This window comes from Budorcas taxicolor, chromosome 4 (assembly GCF_023091745.1).
Source record: "Budorcas taxicolor isolate Tak-1 chromosome 4, Takin1.1, whole genome shotgun sequence".
In the NCBI taxonomy this organism is placed as follows: domain Eukaryota; kingdom Metazoa; phylum Chordata; class Mammalia; order Artiodactyla; family Bovidae; genus Budorcas; species Budorcas taxicolor.
Genome location: NC_068913.1, coordinates 106,752,863 through 106,770,352, shown reverse-complemented (window position 1 = coordinate 106,770,352; position 17,490 = coordinate 106,752,863). Strand labels below are relative to the sequence as shown.

Below are 17,490 nucleotides of genomic sequence, written 5' to 3'. Positions count from 1 at the left end.
CTAATCCCTCAGGAGTTGATAGCAGCGTTTCATGACATTTCGAAAGGCCTCTATGAATTTGTCATTCCGGAGGGTGAAGATAAAAGGGTTCAGAAAAGGGTTCACCACTAAAACCATCAGTGATGCTACCCTGTTGTACTCAGCGGCCTGCGTTTGCTTGGGCTTCACGAAGAGGAACAAGCAGCTGCCGTAGCCGATGACAACAAAGGTGAAGTGGGAGGCACAGGTAGAGAAGGCTTTCCTGCGGCCGGAGCCTGAGGGGATCCTGAGGATGGTGGAGACGATGCAGGTATAGGAGACAATTGTAGGGATCATCGAACCAACAATAATGAAAACAGCCATTAAAAACAGAATAAACTCTGTGAAAAGACTGTTATCACAGGATAGTTTGAGCAGTTGCCCTCGGTCACAGTAAAAATGGTCTAAGACATTTGATTTGCAGAAAGTAAGATGAAACGTGGCATAGACTGGCCAGATTTGAAACAGGAAGCCAAATACCCAGGACACAATTACCACCCAGAGACAGGTGCGGCTGTTCATAATGATGGTGTATCTCAAAGGGTTACAGACAGCCACGTAACGGTCCACAGCCATCGCTCCTATTAATAACAACTCTGATGTTCCCAAAGACAAGTACAAATACAATTGTACACAACAGGCACTCAAAGATACTGCCTGCATCCCAGGAAGAAGCAGACCCCAGAGCATCACAGGGACGGCCACAGATGTGATCAGGATCTCTAGGACAGAGAGGTGACCCAGGAAGAAATACATGGGGGACTGAAGACGTTTATCAACACAGACTGTCAAGATGATGACCATGTTTCCAATTAATGTCACAGAGCAGAAGAAAAAGAGGGTGGCAAATAGAATATTGTGTAGTTCTTTAGAGCCAGGGAAGCCAAGGAGATAAAATTCAGTGATGCTAGAGTAATTTTTCAACATTTAGCTGTGTGCTTTTCTGTTTTTGAAATCTAGAGGGCAAAGGAAAGACAAAATGCCATTAATTTCAAATCGCTAAAGACATTTGCCGGGAGCCAGCGTGAGGAACTCCGCCCATGGCAAAGGTCATGAGGAAGGAGGCTTGGTATATGCAAAGGCGTGATCAAGCCTCAGGAAACCCCCTGTTCCTGAGCATCTAACCCCAAAACCAGAGTCTGTTTTATGCTCTCACCTACACCTCTGACTTTACGGGGGGCTCTCCCCCATAACCGTTTTTCTTGGAGAAGGAGTAAACGTGCAGCTCCAAGGCAATAAAAATTCTTGGGCGTGACAAGAGTGTTTCAGCTTACGGACTCCTCTGAAGGTTATCTAGCCCACCTGTATAGGTTCGTCTGGCCACATGTGATTGTTTACAGCCTCCAAATCTGAGAGGCACGAGATGTTTTAGACTTACTAAAGGCAAATTCTTTTGGGGAGTTAGAAATTATTAGTATAATGGGTTGGTTAGGAGTTATATTGGCGAAGGGTTTTTCATTTGTTGTGTCAATAATTGCTGCTAATTCCCTGCTCTGGGTGGGACAAGGATGTCTCAGGTCAAACCTCTCTGCTGACAGACTAGCTTGTGTGACAGGATTACAAATACTGCTGCCACTAGGCACATGATTGTTTACTACCTCTTAACCATAAACAGCACAGAGAGTTTTGGAGTATTTTGAGAGTCTTAATTAGCATAGGGCTTTTTCTTCTTGTTGAGTCAATGATTGCCGCCAGGCCTCCATATCCTTAGGCACCTGGGAATATATAAATCAATGTATTTGGAATATAAAAAAGGAAATATAGTAGTTTTTGATGTTAGCAATACTAGACTTTTTGAGTTAATGGATTTTCTCTTTTGTAATAGATCACTGTACTTTGTTATAAATCACTGTGCCCTTGCTATGTAAAAATGTAACTTTATCATATCTTAAGACTAAATAGATCTTAAGGGGAACATTGGTGACAGGATTTTCATTTGTTGGGCTGATGTTTGCTGCTAAATCTCCATGCTCCCTACCCTTATAATGAATATAACTAACATATAGGAGAAATAAGTATTAACCTTTAAGCATATAGGAGAAATAAGTATTAACCTTTAAGACTAATCATGTTAACCTTGGGTTAAATAAGTTCCTTTCTTGATTGTAACTCACTACACCCTCACCCTATAGGAATGTAACTTTATTTGGAGGGTGGTGCCTGGTTTAAGAAAAAACACCCTTGGAAGAAATAAGTTTTTTGGTTATCAGAAAGAAAGGATCATAAAATGTCAGCAGGTCTCACTCATGGCCAGAAGATGATGTACCTTTTTTATACATTTATGTGAAGCACCTGATTTTGATAAAGGTCAGGACTGCTGACTCCCGCGTGCTCTGTATTCATCCCTATGTGTAACAAAAGGTATATAAGCAAACCCAAAAATAAAGAAATCGGATCAGTTTCCGGAAAGACTGATTCCCCCATGTCGCTTCTTTCTTGCTCCCGTTTTTCTGGCTGAATTCCCATCTGGAGCATGGATGCTATTCCACGTAATCCAAGTTATTCAGCCTCTTTTTCTCCACTAATCTTCCTACTACACTATCCATTTCTAATCTCTCTATATCTGTGATTAAATATGTATTTTTCCAAAGACGCCGACTCCGTCCCCACCTTCGAATCACCCTGGATCCACCGGGGCTGGACCCCGGCAGACATTCACAGTTTGACAAATATCCCCTCCTGCTCTCAGGCTCCATAGAATGAGCAGCAGGGTCCACATTTCACTGTTCCCTATAAAAAGTTGATATTAAGTGTTTTATGAACTACATGCATAATATATGAAGATAAGTGGGCATGTCCAGGTAAGTAAGAAATAATCACCAACACCACTCTACGCGTAAGATCACACCCACCCCAGGAATCACCCTTGTCTCTCAATTCACTAGACATTCTGCCTGCACCCTTCCTTGATCGCCTTATCAACTTCCCTAGACACAACATACTCATTTAGACCATGACCCCTTCCATCCTGAGTGTCCTAATCTGTCTTCTGGGCCTGTTATGTCCATGCCCTGAAATAACTGCTGCATTTCAACAGTTCCAAGAAAGTATTCCTAGTCAATCTCACTGAGACATGGGTCCTTCTCCTTGTTTCCTTTGAACACAGATTCATTTGCCTCACCTTCACTTTGAAGTTTTCAATTTAGTTATCTGTATCATCATTCTTCCTGGGAAGCATGACAGGCAGGGGGGTGGGGTCCACTCAGGATGATGTCATAAGATAAGAGCTATTTTGAGACAAACTATTGAGGCTTTTCCAGACTTCTGGGAGCCAGTTTCCTGGAGCTGACTGTCCAATTTTTCCTCCTTAGTCTTATGGTAAAAGTCACTTTCTTCTGCTTATTACAGTGGATGTGCCCCCTCAATAGGAGAAGCCTCACTGGCTCCCAGTCTGTGACTTGTAGCTCAGAGGTGATGAGTCCTCTTGTCACCAGGGGACCGCAGAGTGGAGGGGAACAGGAGAAGTGAAGACCCTGGGACTCCCCTTGCCAACTTCCATCACTGCCATTCCTGCTGCAAAATCTGGAACCAGGAACTACAAGTAGCTATCATACAAGGCAGCATGCTCTGCTTGTCTGGGACTTCAAATTTCTAGTTCTAGCAAGAAGAGACTTTCAAGTGGGAAATGTGTCCCTGTGTTCAACCAGCCTTGGACCTAGGAACCTGGGGCAGTATGGGAAGTCCCCAGAGAATATTTACTCACCTATGTTCTCAATTGTCTCCTGAGTCCTACAAGTAAGGAAAGGTGTCAGAAAATATCAAAATGGCTCACTCTGAGCTCCTGAGACTAACTGGATTCCTTCCCTCACCACATACAGCTCATTGCTCAAACGCCTATGACCCTGGGCCACTTCCAGAATCTCTAAAGCTACTCACATGCCTCTTCACACTCTGTACTCTCTTCAGGCTGTATTTTCCGGCTATTAGTGCTCATCAGAAGCTGAAATTGAAGTAACTCAAGGAAGCTTGTCTTTTTCATTCATCGTCACACCTCTGGTGCCAAGAACAAAATACGACACAGGGTAAACATGTCCTCTTTTAATGTTTACTTAGGAGATAAATCAGTGAATGAATCACAAACAGGTCAACGAATGAACAAAGAGTATCCATGCTGACCTGAGTTTCCTTCTGCTTACAGGATAGGACTCTCTTTCACTCTTTACAGAGGACGTGTCTGGTCAATCTAGGTCATGTCAGAGAGCTCTGTCACCAGCACTCGGAACAGCAAAATGTGCTTTCTGCTCGGAAGGAAATGGGTTTACCGTGCAGCTCGCTTAATCCATTCTTCATGTTCCAGGTGTTTTTCTTCTACATGGTAGCAAAGCCCAGAACTTCTTATTCCAATCCTCTCCTGCTAACTCCTTCACAGAGAGAAACCACTGGCAGACACTCACCTCCAGAGAAGAGGACTGTACTGAAAAGTTCTACGGCTCTGGGATCAGCCCAGGTGCCCCCTCACATGACGAGTGCTGGGCAAGGTCTGCAGGCCACAGCAAACTACCACTCTCTCCACTCTCAGGGAAAGAGGGAACACCTCGCACCAGCACCTCAGGGGAAATTAAAGTGATAAAAGTGCTGTGAGAGCCCGACCATGGTTCTCTGTGTCTCTCTCTCCATTTTTCCTTTGCCTCTCTGTCCCCAGGGAGACCGATTCACTGAGGAACTAAATCTGTTAAGTTCAGAGAATCCCTAGAGAAGTAGTGAAAAGAGAGTCAGAGAAACTGTTCCCTTTTCCTCTCGAGGCTAATCAAGTTTAGAACATGGAAAAATTCTAAACGGGCAAACTTGAAATCTCTGAGGCAAGGAGTTTCTCAGCACCCAGCTGGCCTCCCCTCAGACCCCAAGTCCTGGTTGTCATCAAAACAGTCAAAAAATCGCCAGACCCTGCTCTCTTCTGTGTCTCCCTGATTCCATTCAGCTCTGCAGAGCCTAGTGACCCACAAACAGAAGACACCTCAACTAGCTCTCAAACATATCAAAACCCAACAGCCACCAAATAGCCTCTGTCAAAAGTTTTCCTTCATCCCAATCCCCAGGAACCCCATCTTTTCCTGGTGATCTCTGCATTCCACCTACCAGGTACTCTCTGACCACAGTTATGGGAACCTGGGAAGAGGGAAAGATGAGAGAGAAACCGCCATGCACCCTAACCCCACAGCCTGTGAATGCCACAGACCCTTTCAGGCTCTCCACCCTGCATGCAGTCCAACTGTGCAGCTCATTCACATATTCCCTTTGGTGCCAAACGCTACCAGGGCACCTTCCTGACCTGCCTGAAGTGAGAGATACAGGCAGAAGGAGCAATATACAGGACTGACTCCCCCAACTATTAATAGTATATAAAAGTGAGAACAGCCGGGATGCTGAAAAAGATAGCAAAATTACATTTTAAATATTTATAATTACCTTTAAAACAACTCCATTTAAAACAACTCCTGGTAAGAAAATAAAGATTTACAGAGGAATAGAAAACAAATTCCCTCTCACCAATGTACAATTCTCCTGACCATCTCATACATCTAAATACTATGATTAATTTCTGTTATGTCCATACAGAAATTTTCTATCATACACATGCATATCTCTATAAATACTTTTACCTGTAACATGTACATTTGTACAGTAACAGCTTCTAAATCATATTACATTTCTTAGCTGCTTTCCAATCACCCTCCAAAAAGTTGTATCAATTTATAATCTTGAAATGACATTATATTGGTGTCACCCAGACAGATTTCCACAGGAAGTTGAAGGAATTTTTATTCTCGTGTTCACCATATGACCTTCCCAGTAATCATACTAACATACAAGGAGACAGTAATTACATTATGAAGGGAAGAAACATCCCAGGGTTCCTCATCCCCATGGGAACTGTGATGACAGCTGCCCAAGACACTGCGGTCTCAGCTACTGCCTCTCAGCCTCTGAGCTCCAAATGTGCCAGCTCCTATCAAGACTGTAGTATGTGAAGCAAGGCTACTGGCACATGAGGACATCTGAGGGAGGTAAGGTAGGTAGACGTTTCGTCTCAGAACCCTTATTGCAAAGCCAACCTCCCCAATTCAGGACATGGTTCATTGACCCTGCATGTCCCTACAGGGATGTTTATGGCCACAGGAGCCCAACAGACACTTCAAAAGTAGGAAGGAATGTACAGTAACAAAAGCCATTAGGAAAAATGTTGTCAGTTTCTTAAAGCTAAGGATATAGCTACTAGGACACAGCAATTCTGCTCCCAGAAATTCACCTAAGAAATGAAAAGATACATCTTCACAAAGATGTCTGTTCTGATGTTCCTAGCAGTTTAATTCTTTTACATCAAGTGATACAAAACAAATAGCCCCAACAAAAGAATGGTAGTGTCAATCTTCATTATTCACATATTCTGTATTTGCGCATTCATCTACTCACAAAAACTTATGTGTAGCTCCAAAATCAGTATTTCCAAGCAATTTCTAAAGGTCATTAATCAACATGGGCATGTATGCTCATAGCAGAAAACTGGAGACACCTGGAGTACATGTTCTCAGCTGAGGTTGAAGAAGGCACAACCTTGTTGCAGCTTCTATACTGTAAATAAATGTCTTTTGTACTGTCCAATTAGCAACATGTTTTTGAAATTTGTTTGCATTTCATTAGTGATTTTGCTGCTTAAGCTATTGTTGCTTTTCAGTTACCAAGACGTATCTGACTCTTTGCGACCCCATGAACTGCAGCATGCCAGGCTTCCGTGTCCTTCACCATCTTCCGGAGTTTGCCCAAATTCATGTCCATTGAATATGTGATGCCATACAACCATATCATCCTCTGTCACCCTCTTCTTTAAGTCTTCGATCGCCCAGTATGAGGTGATTTTCCAGTAAGTCAGCCGTTCTCATCAGGTGCCCAAAGTACTGGAGCTTCAGCTTCAGCATCAGTACTTCCAAAGAGTATTCAGGGTTGATTTCCTTAAAGATTGTCCAATTTGATGACAGGAAAAGGAGTACGTCAAGGCTGTATATTGTCACCCTGCTTATTTAACTTACAGAGTACATCATGAGAAACGCTGGACTGGAAGAAACACAAGCTGGAATCAAGATTGCCGGGAGAAATATCAATAACCTCAGATATGCAGATGACACCACCCTTATGGCAGAAAGTGAAGAGGAACTAAAAAAATGCCTCTTGATGAAAGTGAAAGAGGAGAGTGAAAAAAATTGGCTTAAAGCTCAACATTCAGAAAACGAAGATCATGGCCTCCAGTCCCATCACTTCATGGGAAATAGATGGGGAAAGAGTGGAAACAGTGTCAGACTTTATTTTGGGGGGCTCCAAAATCACTGCAGATGGTGACTGCAGCCATGAAATTAAAAGACACTTACTACTTGGAAGAAAAGTTATGACCAACCTAGATAGCATATTGAAAAACAGAGACATTACTTTGCCCACTAAGGTCCATCTAGTCAAGGCTATGGTTTTTCCTGTGGTCATGTATGGATGTGAGAGTTGGACTGTGAAGAAGGCTGAGCGCTGAAGAATTGATGCTTTTGAAATATGGTGTTGGAGAAGACTCTTGAGAGTCCCTTGGACTGCAAGGACATCCAACCAGTCCATTCTGAAGGAGATCAGCCCTGGGTGTTCTTTGGAAGGAATGATGCTAAAGCTGAAACTCCAGTACTTTGGCCACCTCATGCAAACAGTTGACTCATTGGAAAAGACTCTGATGCTGGGAGGGATTGGGGGCAGGAAGATGAGATGGCTGGATGGCATCACTGCCTCGATGGACGTGAGTCTGAGTGAACTCCGGGAGTTGGTGATGGACAGGGAGGCCTGGCGTGCTGCAATTCATGGGGTTGCAAAGAGTCAGACACGACTGAGGAACTGAACTGAACTGAAGCATAATGTTTTTGCAAACTGTGGAAAATTCTTAAAGATATGGGAATACCAGACCACCTTATCTGCCTCCTGAGAAATCTGTATGTAAGTCAAGAAGCAACAGTTAGAATTGGACATGGAACAACAGATTGGTTCCAAATAGGGAAAGAAGTACATCAAAGTAGTATATTGTGACTCTGCTTATTTAACTCATATGCAGAGTACATCATATGAAATGCTGATCTGGATGAAGCACAAGCTGGAAGCAAGATGCAGGGAGAAATATCAATAAACCTCAGATATGTAAATGAAACCACCCTATGGCAGAAAGTGAAAAGGAACTAAAGAACCTCTTATGAAAGTGAGAGAGGAGAGTGAAAAAATTGGCTTAAAACTCAACATTCAAAAAATGAAGATCATGGCATCCAGTCCCATCACTTCATGGCAAATAGATGGGAAAATAATGGAAACAGTGACAGACTTTATTTTCTTGGACTCAAAAATCACTGCAGATGGTGACTACAGCCATGAAATAAAAAGATACTTGCTCCTTGGAAGAAAAGCTATAACAAACCTAGATAGCCTAATAAAAAGCAGAGACATTACTTTACCAACAAAGGTCCATCTAGTCAAAGATACGGTTTTTCCAGTAGTCATAGGAGAGTTCAACCATAAAGAAAGCTGAGCACCAAAGAATTGATGCTTTTGAACTGTGCTGTTGGAGGAGACTCTTGAGAGTCCCTTGGACTACACGGAGATCAAACCAGTCAATCCTAAAGGAAATCAGTCCTGAATATTCATTGGAAGGACTGATGCAAAGAACTGACTCATTGGAAAGGACCCTGATGCTGGGAAAGATTGAAAGCAGGAGGAGAAGGGGATGACAGAGGATGAGATGGTTGGATGGCATCACCGACTCGATGGACATGAGTTTGAGTAAGTTCTGGGAGTTGCTGATGGACAGGGAAGCTGGGTGTGCTGCAGTCCATGGGGTGGCAAAGACTTGGACATGACTGAGTGACTGAACTGAACTGAAGCATAATGCTGAAATGCTTATCTCCTGCTGCTAAGGGTAAGAAGGCTGTTATGTGCCTTATGGGGAAAATAAGTTTAGATAAGTATTATATAAGCTTCATTATTTAAAATACATGTTTGCTAAAACTCTGCAAGCATGAGTTACAAGCTGTTGGCTGTGTGTCAATCTTCATGGATCAATAATACATATTAAGCAAGGTGTCATTGAATAGACTGATGCAACTTAGAAGCAGCAGCAGCATTGAATAGAAACAAACATATAACAAAGTTATATGCTGATTAGTTGATGAAAGGAAGATTTAATCAGTAAAAACACATTTGGTTAACTGTCAATTAGAAATTGGCACTTGCCAAGGGTGTTTGCCATCTGCTTCTGCAAAGACTGAACCCTGTGCAGTTGAACACACCCCGAGCTCCCTCAGGGGGAGAGTGAGACACTCTATGCTCCAGGGAATCTGGGGGACAGGTCTTTTGCTGTTGTTGTTCAGCTGCTCAGTCGTGTCTGACTCTTTGTGACCCAATGGACTGCAGCCCACCAGGCTTCCCTGTCCTTCACTATCTCCCACGGTTTGCTCAAACTCATGTCCATTGCATCAATTATGCCACCCAGTCATCTCACCCCCTGTCATCCCCTTCTCCTCTTGCCTTCAGTCTTTCCCAGCATCAGGGTCCTTTCCAATGAGTTGGCTCTTCACATCAGATGCCCAAAATATTGGAGCTTCAGCTTCAGCATCAGCCCTTCCAGTGAATATTCAGAACTGATTTCCTTTATGACTGACTGGTCAAGAAGTACCCGGAGTAACAGGCAAGTTTGGCCTTGGAGTACAAAATGAAGCAGGGCAAAGGCTAACAGCATTTTGCCAACAGAACAAGTCTTTAGATAGATATTTTCAGGAACTAATTTCAAGATCCCAGTCCTTGCATCTCTTCATATTTAGAAAAGCACTAAATCCCTTCATGGTGACATCAGATCCTCGTGACTAGCAAAAAACCTTTTGTAAAGCAAGCGTTTTATTGCATTGAACTTCCCCTTCACCAAAATCTTATTTAATGACCTTCCCCCACTGCCTCTTTGGAGCAGTTTCTCAGACCTATCTGAAGTGTTAACTCCCGAGTTTCAGTCCTCATTTTGCCCCAAATAAAACTCACTGACAACTCTCAAGTTGTGTATCTTTTTAGTCAATATAGCCAAGAAATGAGGTATTGAGGCAAGGAACACAATTTTATTTGGAAAGCTGGTTGACCAAGAAGATGGCAGATTAATGTCTCAAAATAACCATTTTGTAGGGGTGTGGATGCCAGGTTCTTTTATAGGACAGTTAGGAGGAGGCATTGAGGAAGTAAAGACAATTATCTTGCAAATATCTCCTGAAATGAACATCTACAACATAGTTTCATTCCATCCTGATGTGCTCCTATGAATTTGTCACTTTGGAGTTTGAAGGATTGAGAAAAGAAATAACTACTGAAATCATCAGGGAAACCACTGTATTGTAATTGGATGTAAACTGTGTTCTGCGCCAGTCTTGTCCACATCCTGAAAAAACTGCTGTATATTAACAGTTTTAAGAAAATATTTCTGGGAATCTCTGTTGGTCCCACTGGTTAGGACTCAGAGCTTTCAATGCCAGGGTTTCCAGGTCAATCCACAGTAGGGGAACTAACATCCTGCAAGCCCCATGATGCAAACAAAACAAAAGAAAGTTTGCCTTGAGAATCCCACCCAGACATGGTTACTTCTTTTCTTTGTATCCACTGAACTCAGGCGTCATTTGGATTATATGCATTTTAAAGTTGTTACCTGTTTTATGTATCACTTTAGGGGTGCTGTTGAGAATCTGTGCCTATCAAGGACATTGTCATAAGACAATTTGACACAGAGTATTGAATCATTCCCTTATTTCTGGGGAGCTGGCTTCCAGAAGTGTGGATTATCCAGTATCTTCAACTTTATTCTTGTGATAAAAGTCTTCCTCCATCTGTGCTTTTAGTGAATGTGTCTCCTCTAAGCACGAAGAACCCAGCCAGCTTCAAGTCGATGGCCTTAAGTTCTGACATTATATTTCTACTTGTGATCACATGCCATGAGAGATGAGAGGTCCCAAATGAAGAGGATCAGGACTTTCATCCCTATGTCTCATCTATCCTACACAGTCTCCATCTGGGGATCATGAAACAAAAGAGCAGTGAAAATTTAGAGACAATATCCTCTATATTCTGAGGTTCCCAAATCTCTAGTTGCAGAAAGGAGCCAGACCTTCAAATAGATACTCTGTCCCTCGGACCAAACTGCCATCATCTCAGCTTCATAGAGCAATTTGTAAAGTCTCCAAAAATGTATCTGCTTGTCTATGACTTTTCTATTTTGTCCAGAGCCCTAGGGGCTTCCCTGGTGGCTCAGATGGTAAAGTGTCTGTCTACAGTGTGGGAGAGCCGGGTTCAATCCCTGGGTCGGGAAGATCCCCTGGAGAAGGAAATGGCAATCCACTCCAGTACTATTGCCTGGAAAATCCCATGGACAGAGGAGCCTAGTATGCTACAGTCCATGGGGTCGCAAAGAGTCAGACACAACTGAGCAATTTCACTTTCACTTTCACTAGGGTAAGAAAAATGCTAGAAAATGCCAAACCAGATGGTACTGTGTTCCTTAGTTGCCAGGCTCCTTGCTCACTGCATGCATACCTTTGCTCAATTAACCCCTTTTAGTCTCATTGCTTGTATAACAATACATACAAAATCTCATTCTCTAAACTCTCTAGGCTGTATTTCTATTTCTGTTGGCTTCCATCAATAGCTCAAATCATATTACATTTGTACTTATCATTTAACATTAAAATTCCACATTAGAATTAAGTACCTGAAGGCACGTTCTTCAGCATTCTAGTATCACAACCAGTGATAAGAGAGTCTGATAAAATGTGTACTCTATTGCCGGGGTCCAGCCCTGGTGGATCCAGGGTAATTCGAAGTGGAGATGGAGTCAGGGTCCTAGGAATTAATTGCTTAATTAAAGATATAGAGAGAGATTAGAAAGAAATAGCATAGTAGGAAAATTAGTGGAGAAAAAGAGGCTGAATAACTTGGTTTACGTGGGATACCAATAAAGGTTTGAGACAAGAAGCTTGCACCACCTACGCAGGCCACCTGCGCCCACTTGAATATTGAAGGGTGAGCCGCCTTGGGCTCCCTCTCGCGTGGAACTTAAATGCCAGGGCAAAATTAGCAGGCTTGGCGAGCACCCACGCTCCAGATGGAAATTCAGCCAGAAAAACGGAGAACAAGAAAGAACAACATGGGGGAATCAGTCTTTCCAGAAACTGATCTGATTTCTTTATATTTAGGTTTGTTTATATACCTTTTGTTACACATAGAGACAAATGGAAATTTTAAAGTCACGCGGGCGTCAGCAGTTCTGACCTTTATCAAAATCAGGTGCTTCATATAAAAGTATACATAAAGGTCTTAGGGGTTTTACATCATCTTCTGGCCATAAGGCCTGCTGACATTTTATGATCCTTTCTTTCTGATAACCAAAAAACTTATATTCCTGGGGTGATTTTTCTTAAACCAGGCACCACTCTCCAAAGGTACCAGATAAAGTTGCATTCCTATAGGGTGAGGGTGTAGTGGGCTACAATTAAGAAAGAAATTTACTTAGCCTAAGGTTAGCATATTCAAAAGAAGAGACGTTACTTTGCCGACTAAGGTCCATCTAGTCAAGGCTATGGTTTTTCCTGTGGTCATGTATGGATGTGAGAGTTGGACTGTGAAGAAGGCTGAGCGCTGAACAATTGATGCTTTTGAACTGTGGTGTTGGAGAAGACTCTTGAGAGTCCCTTGGACTGCAAGGAAATCCAACCAGTCCATTCTGAAGGAGATCAACCCTGGGATTTCTTTGGAAGGAATGATGCTAAAGCTGAAACTCCAATACTTTGGCCACCTCATGCAAAGAGCTGACTCATTGGAAAAGACTTTGATGCTGGGAGGGATTAGGGGTAGAAGAAGAAGGGGGTGACAGAGGATGAGATGGCTGAATGGCATCACTGACTCAATGGACGCGAGTCTGAGTGAACTCCGGGAGTTGGTGATGGAGAGGGAGGCCTGGCGTGCTGCGATTCATGGGGTCGCAAAGAGTCAGATACGACTGAGCGACTGAACTGAACTGAACTGAACTGAAGGTTAACATGATTAATCTAAAGGTTAATACTTATTTCTCCTATATGCTAGTTATATATTCATTATAAGGGCAGGGAATATGGAGACTTAGCGGCAAATATTGGCTCAACAAATGAAAAACCCTTCACCAATACAATTCCTAATCAACCCACTATACTAATAATTTCTAACTTCCTAAAAGAATCTGCCTTTAGTAAGTCTAAAACATCTCATGCCTCTCACAGTTGGGAGGCTGTAAACAATCACATGTGGCTGGACGAACCTGTACAGGCAGGCTAAATAACCTTCAGAGGAGTTCATAAGTTGAAACACTCTTGTCACGCCCAGGAATTTTTATTAACTGGAGCAGTAGGTTAACTCCTTCTCCGAGAGAGGTGATGGGGGAGAGCCCCCCATAAAGTCAGAGGTGTAGGTGAGAGCATAAAACAGTAAAGTAGGCAGACTCTGGTTTTGGGGGCAGATGCTCGGGAACGGGGGGTTTCCTGAGGCTTGATCCCACCTTTGCATATGCCGAAGCCTCCTTCCTCATGACTTTTGCCATGGGCGGAGTCCCTCACGCTGGCTCCCGGCACTCTATAAATACTATTCAATGAATATATCAATTAGTAGATTAAAGAACAATACAATAGACAAAGAATGCACAACCTGACTAGCACTCCCTCCACTCACTCTTTTCTAAAGCATTGTCCACTCAACTTGCAACCTCTCTTGCTGCAGACCCTTTACAAACTGAGCAGTGGCATAAAGAAGAGATGAAGAGGGAGCAGGGCTGTGGTCTCTCACGCAGAGGCTGGGCCTACACCCAGCACTGCGCATCCTCACCCTGCTCTTTGCTATGGAGGGATGACCTGAAGTACAGCTGATCTACTCTGTAGCTGCCTCACTTTATTCCTTGTTTGAGAAGCCAGCCCAGCTCAGGCTTCCCAAAGAGATGCTTTGCTATTCTCTCCTTCAAGAGGAGAATCACTTGGAAGACATTCATTTCAAGAGAAGGGGAAGGACTAAAATGTCACCTGCCCTTCAGCCATCAACTGCCACCCCTACATGGCTAATACAAGGCAATTCTTGGGAGACAGCCTGATTCTGCTGTCTTCTCTCATGATGAGGAATACCTAGCCAAGCACAGAAACTTCAAGAAGTACAGAAATAATGGTGCTAAGAGGAATCAGGTTGTCTCCCTGTCTCTCATTCTCTCTGCCTCTTTCCTCCTCTTCCTTGTCTACCCCCAAGGATAGTTATTCACTGAGGAAAAAATTCGCACAGGTTCAGAGACACACCAGGGATATAGTCAAGGAAAAGCTGAAAATTTTCCACTCTTCCCACCTGAGGCTAGTCAAGTTGGAGACCATGGATGTTCTGTGCAGTAGGCAAAATTGAAAGCTCCCAGTCAGGAGCTTCTCAACACCCAGGCCGCCTTACTCCCTGGACCTTCCTTACCCACTACCACACATTCCCAGCTGTCAAAATCAGCCAACACAGCTGCCATGTACTTCTTCCTGACTACATGGAGCCCTACAGAGCCTAAGCCACCCACAAGCTGTGAACCCACCAGTGGATTCAAGACGCTTGTCAAAAACCTAGTGGCCAAATGGTTTGTCCAGATTGTCTCTTCATCTCCAGGGTTATAAGAAGCCCATCTTTCCCAGACATTCTCTGCCCTCTCTGGACCACACACCCTCTGGTCATATTTATGGATCCTGTCAGAGATCCACAGAGAGGATCTGCCACCTACTCTACCGCCAATGTGTTAATGCCCTGGCCCATTCCCATCTCTCCAGCATGCATGCATTCCAAGTGGGGTTGTTCAGCCATACGTTTCCCTCTAGGTCCTCAAATGCGATTGCGTTTTGGAGCCCCCACTCAAAAACCTCAGCTGCTAGGATGGAGGGATAAAGGTTTAAAAAACATTCAAAATTAATCCCAAAAATGCTACATAAAAGTGAGAATGGCTGAGATGGTAAATAAAACTGCAAAATCACATCTGAAATATTTATTATTACATTTGCAAAAACAAATGCCATTTTTCATAAAATGAACACAAGTCATAGTCAAAAATCAAATAGAATGACGGAACATCAGTGTCCTTCCCCCCATCTGCTTGAGTCTTCTGATCCATTTCCTAGAGCTAAATATTTTCACAAACTAAACTTCTAGTTTAATAGACAGAGACATGTCTGTATTAACACATTCAACCTTGATGTTGGTAAGGTGTGAATTCCTCTTACAACTACTGGTTGAGAAAAATTCAAGGAAGGCACTATCACTGTTGCACCTTGGGCCAGAAGCCTCAAGAAAAGGTTAAACCCTGGAGTTGGACTTGGCATCACTCATGGAAATCATATGGTAAGCTGACGCTTTGAGAAAACAGGGAAACACAGGATAATATAGGTAAATATGACCCAGCACCTAGATTCAAACATTTAGGTCAGCTGTCAGAGAATTGATTCTTTTCTACACACTTCACATTCAAATATCTCAGCGTTGATTTAAAAACCATGAACATCTTTCATATTTCTAGTTGTTAAATTTATTTTCTTTATTTTATGTTATTTGTTTTGTTTTTATTTATTATAATTTTTTTGGCTGTGCTGAGTCTTTTTGCTGCACACAGGCTTTTGCTAGTTGGGGTAAGGCACAGCTACTCTCTAATTGGGGCTCAGATTTCTTATTGTGATGGCTTCTCTTTTGCAGAGCACAGGCTCTAGGGCACAGAGGCTTCAGTATTTGTGGTACACAAGCTTAGTTGCCCATGGCACGTTGGATATTCTGGGCCAGGTATTGAAACCAGGTCTCCTGCATTGACAGGTGGATTCTTTACCACTGGATCATCTGGTAAGTCCTATTAAATTTATTCTGCAAGGTGCGTTTTAACTAGAATAATGTGTATAAAATATTGTGTATAAATGAATATATCCAATGAAAAATAAGGAAGTGATTATTAAAAGGTAAAAGTTTCATCATAGACCATAAACTACTTGATGATGAAAATGACTATTTCAGATTTGAATCAGAGCTCTCAGCTTACTCAGGCCCAAGATGATGAATCCATGGCGGTCCTTACCACAGCTAAGCCTTGAGGAGTCGATAGCAGCTTTTCATGGCATCTCGAAACACCTCTGTGAATTTGTCATTTCGGAGGGTGAAGATAAAAGGATTCAGAAAAGGGTTCACCACTACAACCATCAGTGATGCTACCCTGTTGTACTCAGCGGCCTGCGTTTGCTTGGGTTTCACATAGAGGAACAAACAGCTGCTGTAGCCGATCACGACACAGGTGAAGTGGGAGGCACATGTAGAGAAGGCTTTCCACCGGCCAGATCCTGAAGGGATCTTGAGGATGGTGGAGATGATGTAGGTGTAGGAAACAATTGTAGGGATCAAAGAACCAAAAAGTACAAAAACGGCCATTAAAAAAAGAATAAATTCAGTGAAAAGGCTATTATCACACGATAGCTTGAATAGCTGTCCTCGGTCACAGTAAAAATGATCTAGCACATTGGATTTGCAGAAAGTAAGATGAAACGTGGCATAGACTGGCCAGATTTGAAACAGGAAGCCAAATACCCAGGACACAACTACCACCCAGAGACAGGTGTGGCTGTTCATAATGATGATGTACCGCAGAGGGTTACAGACAGCCACATAACGGTCCACAGCCATTGCAGCAAATAATATGAACTCCGATATTCCCAAAGACAGGTACAGATACAGTTGTACACAACAGGCAGTCAAGGATATTGCCTGCATCCCAGGAAGTAGCAGACCCCAGAGCATCAAGGGGACAGTCACGGTTGTGGTCAACATCTCTAGGACAGAGAGGTGACCCAGGAAGAAATACATGGGGGTCTGCAGACGTTTATCAACACAGACAACCACAATAATGAGGATATTTCCCACCATTGTCACCAAGTAAAAGGAAAAGAAAGTGGCAAAAAGAATATCACGTAGTTCTTTAGAGCCAGGGAAACCAAGGAGATAAAATTCCGTGGTGCTAGAGTAATTTTTCAACATTTAGCTGGGTGCTTCTTCTCTTTTTGAAATCTGGAGGGCAAAGGAGAGACAACGTGCTGCTAATTTCAATGCACTAAAGACATTCACAGGTTGACAGGATATTATCTCTTGCTCTTTCAGGCTCCACAGAATGACCAGCTGGGTTCATATTTCACTATTCTTGGTACAAAGTTGATGTTAAATGTTTTATAAACAATATGTGGGCTTCCCTGGTGGTTCAGTGGTAAAGAATATGCCTGCCGTTGTGGGAGAAACAGGTTAGATACTGGATCCAGGAAGACGCCCTGGAGAAGAAAATGGCAACTCCCTCCAGGATCTTGTCTGGGAAATCCCACAGACAGAGGAGGATGGTGGCCTACAGTCCATGGGGTCACAGAGAGTCGGACACGACTTAGT

General features: G+C 43.0%; 2 protein-coding genes across 2 annotated transcripts; both read right to left on the bottom strand.

The window, feature by feature from the left end:
* Window positions 1-945, bottom strand: LOC128046821 (olfactory receptor 9A1-like). The gene has a single exon (XM_052639031.1). The coding sequence runs from the start codon at window positions 943-945 to the stop codon at window positions 1-3; it is 945 nt and encodes a 314-aa protein (XP_052494991.1).
* A 15,204-nt stretch (window positions 946-16,149) lies between these two features.
* LOC128046819 (olfactory receptor 9A4-like) lies at window positions 16,150-17,094 on the bottom strand. Its single transcript, XM_052639029.1, has one exon. The coding sequence runs from the start codon at window positions 17,092-17,094 to the stop codon at window positions 16,150-16,152; it is 945 nt and encodes a 314-aa protein (XP_052494989.1).
* Window positions 17,095-17,490: the final 396 nt, after the last annotated feature.

Excerpts from the sequence above, each read along its gene's own strand:
- LOC128046821 (XM_052639031.1), bottom strand. The coding sequence starts at position 945 with ATGTTGAAAAATTACTCTAGCATCACTGAATTTTATCTCCTTGGCTTC.
- LOC128046819 (XM_052639029.1), bottom strand. The coding sequence starts at position 17,094 with ATGTTGAAAAATTACTCTAGCACCACGGAATTTTATCTCCTTGGTTTC.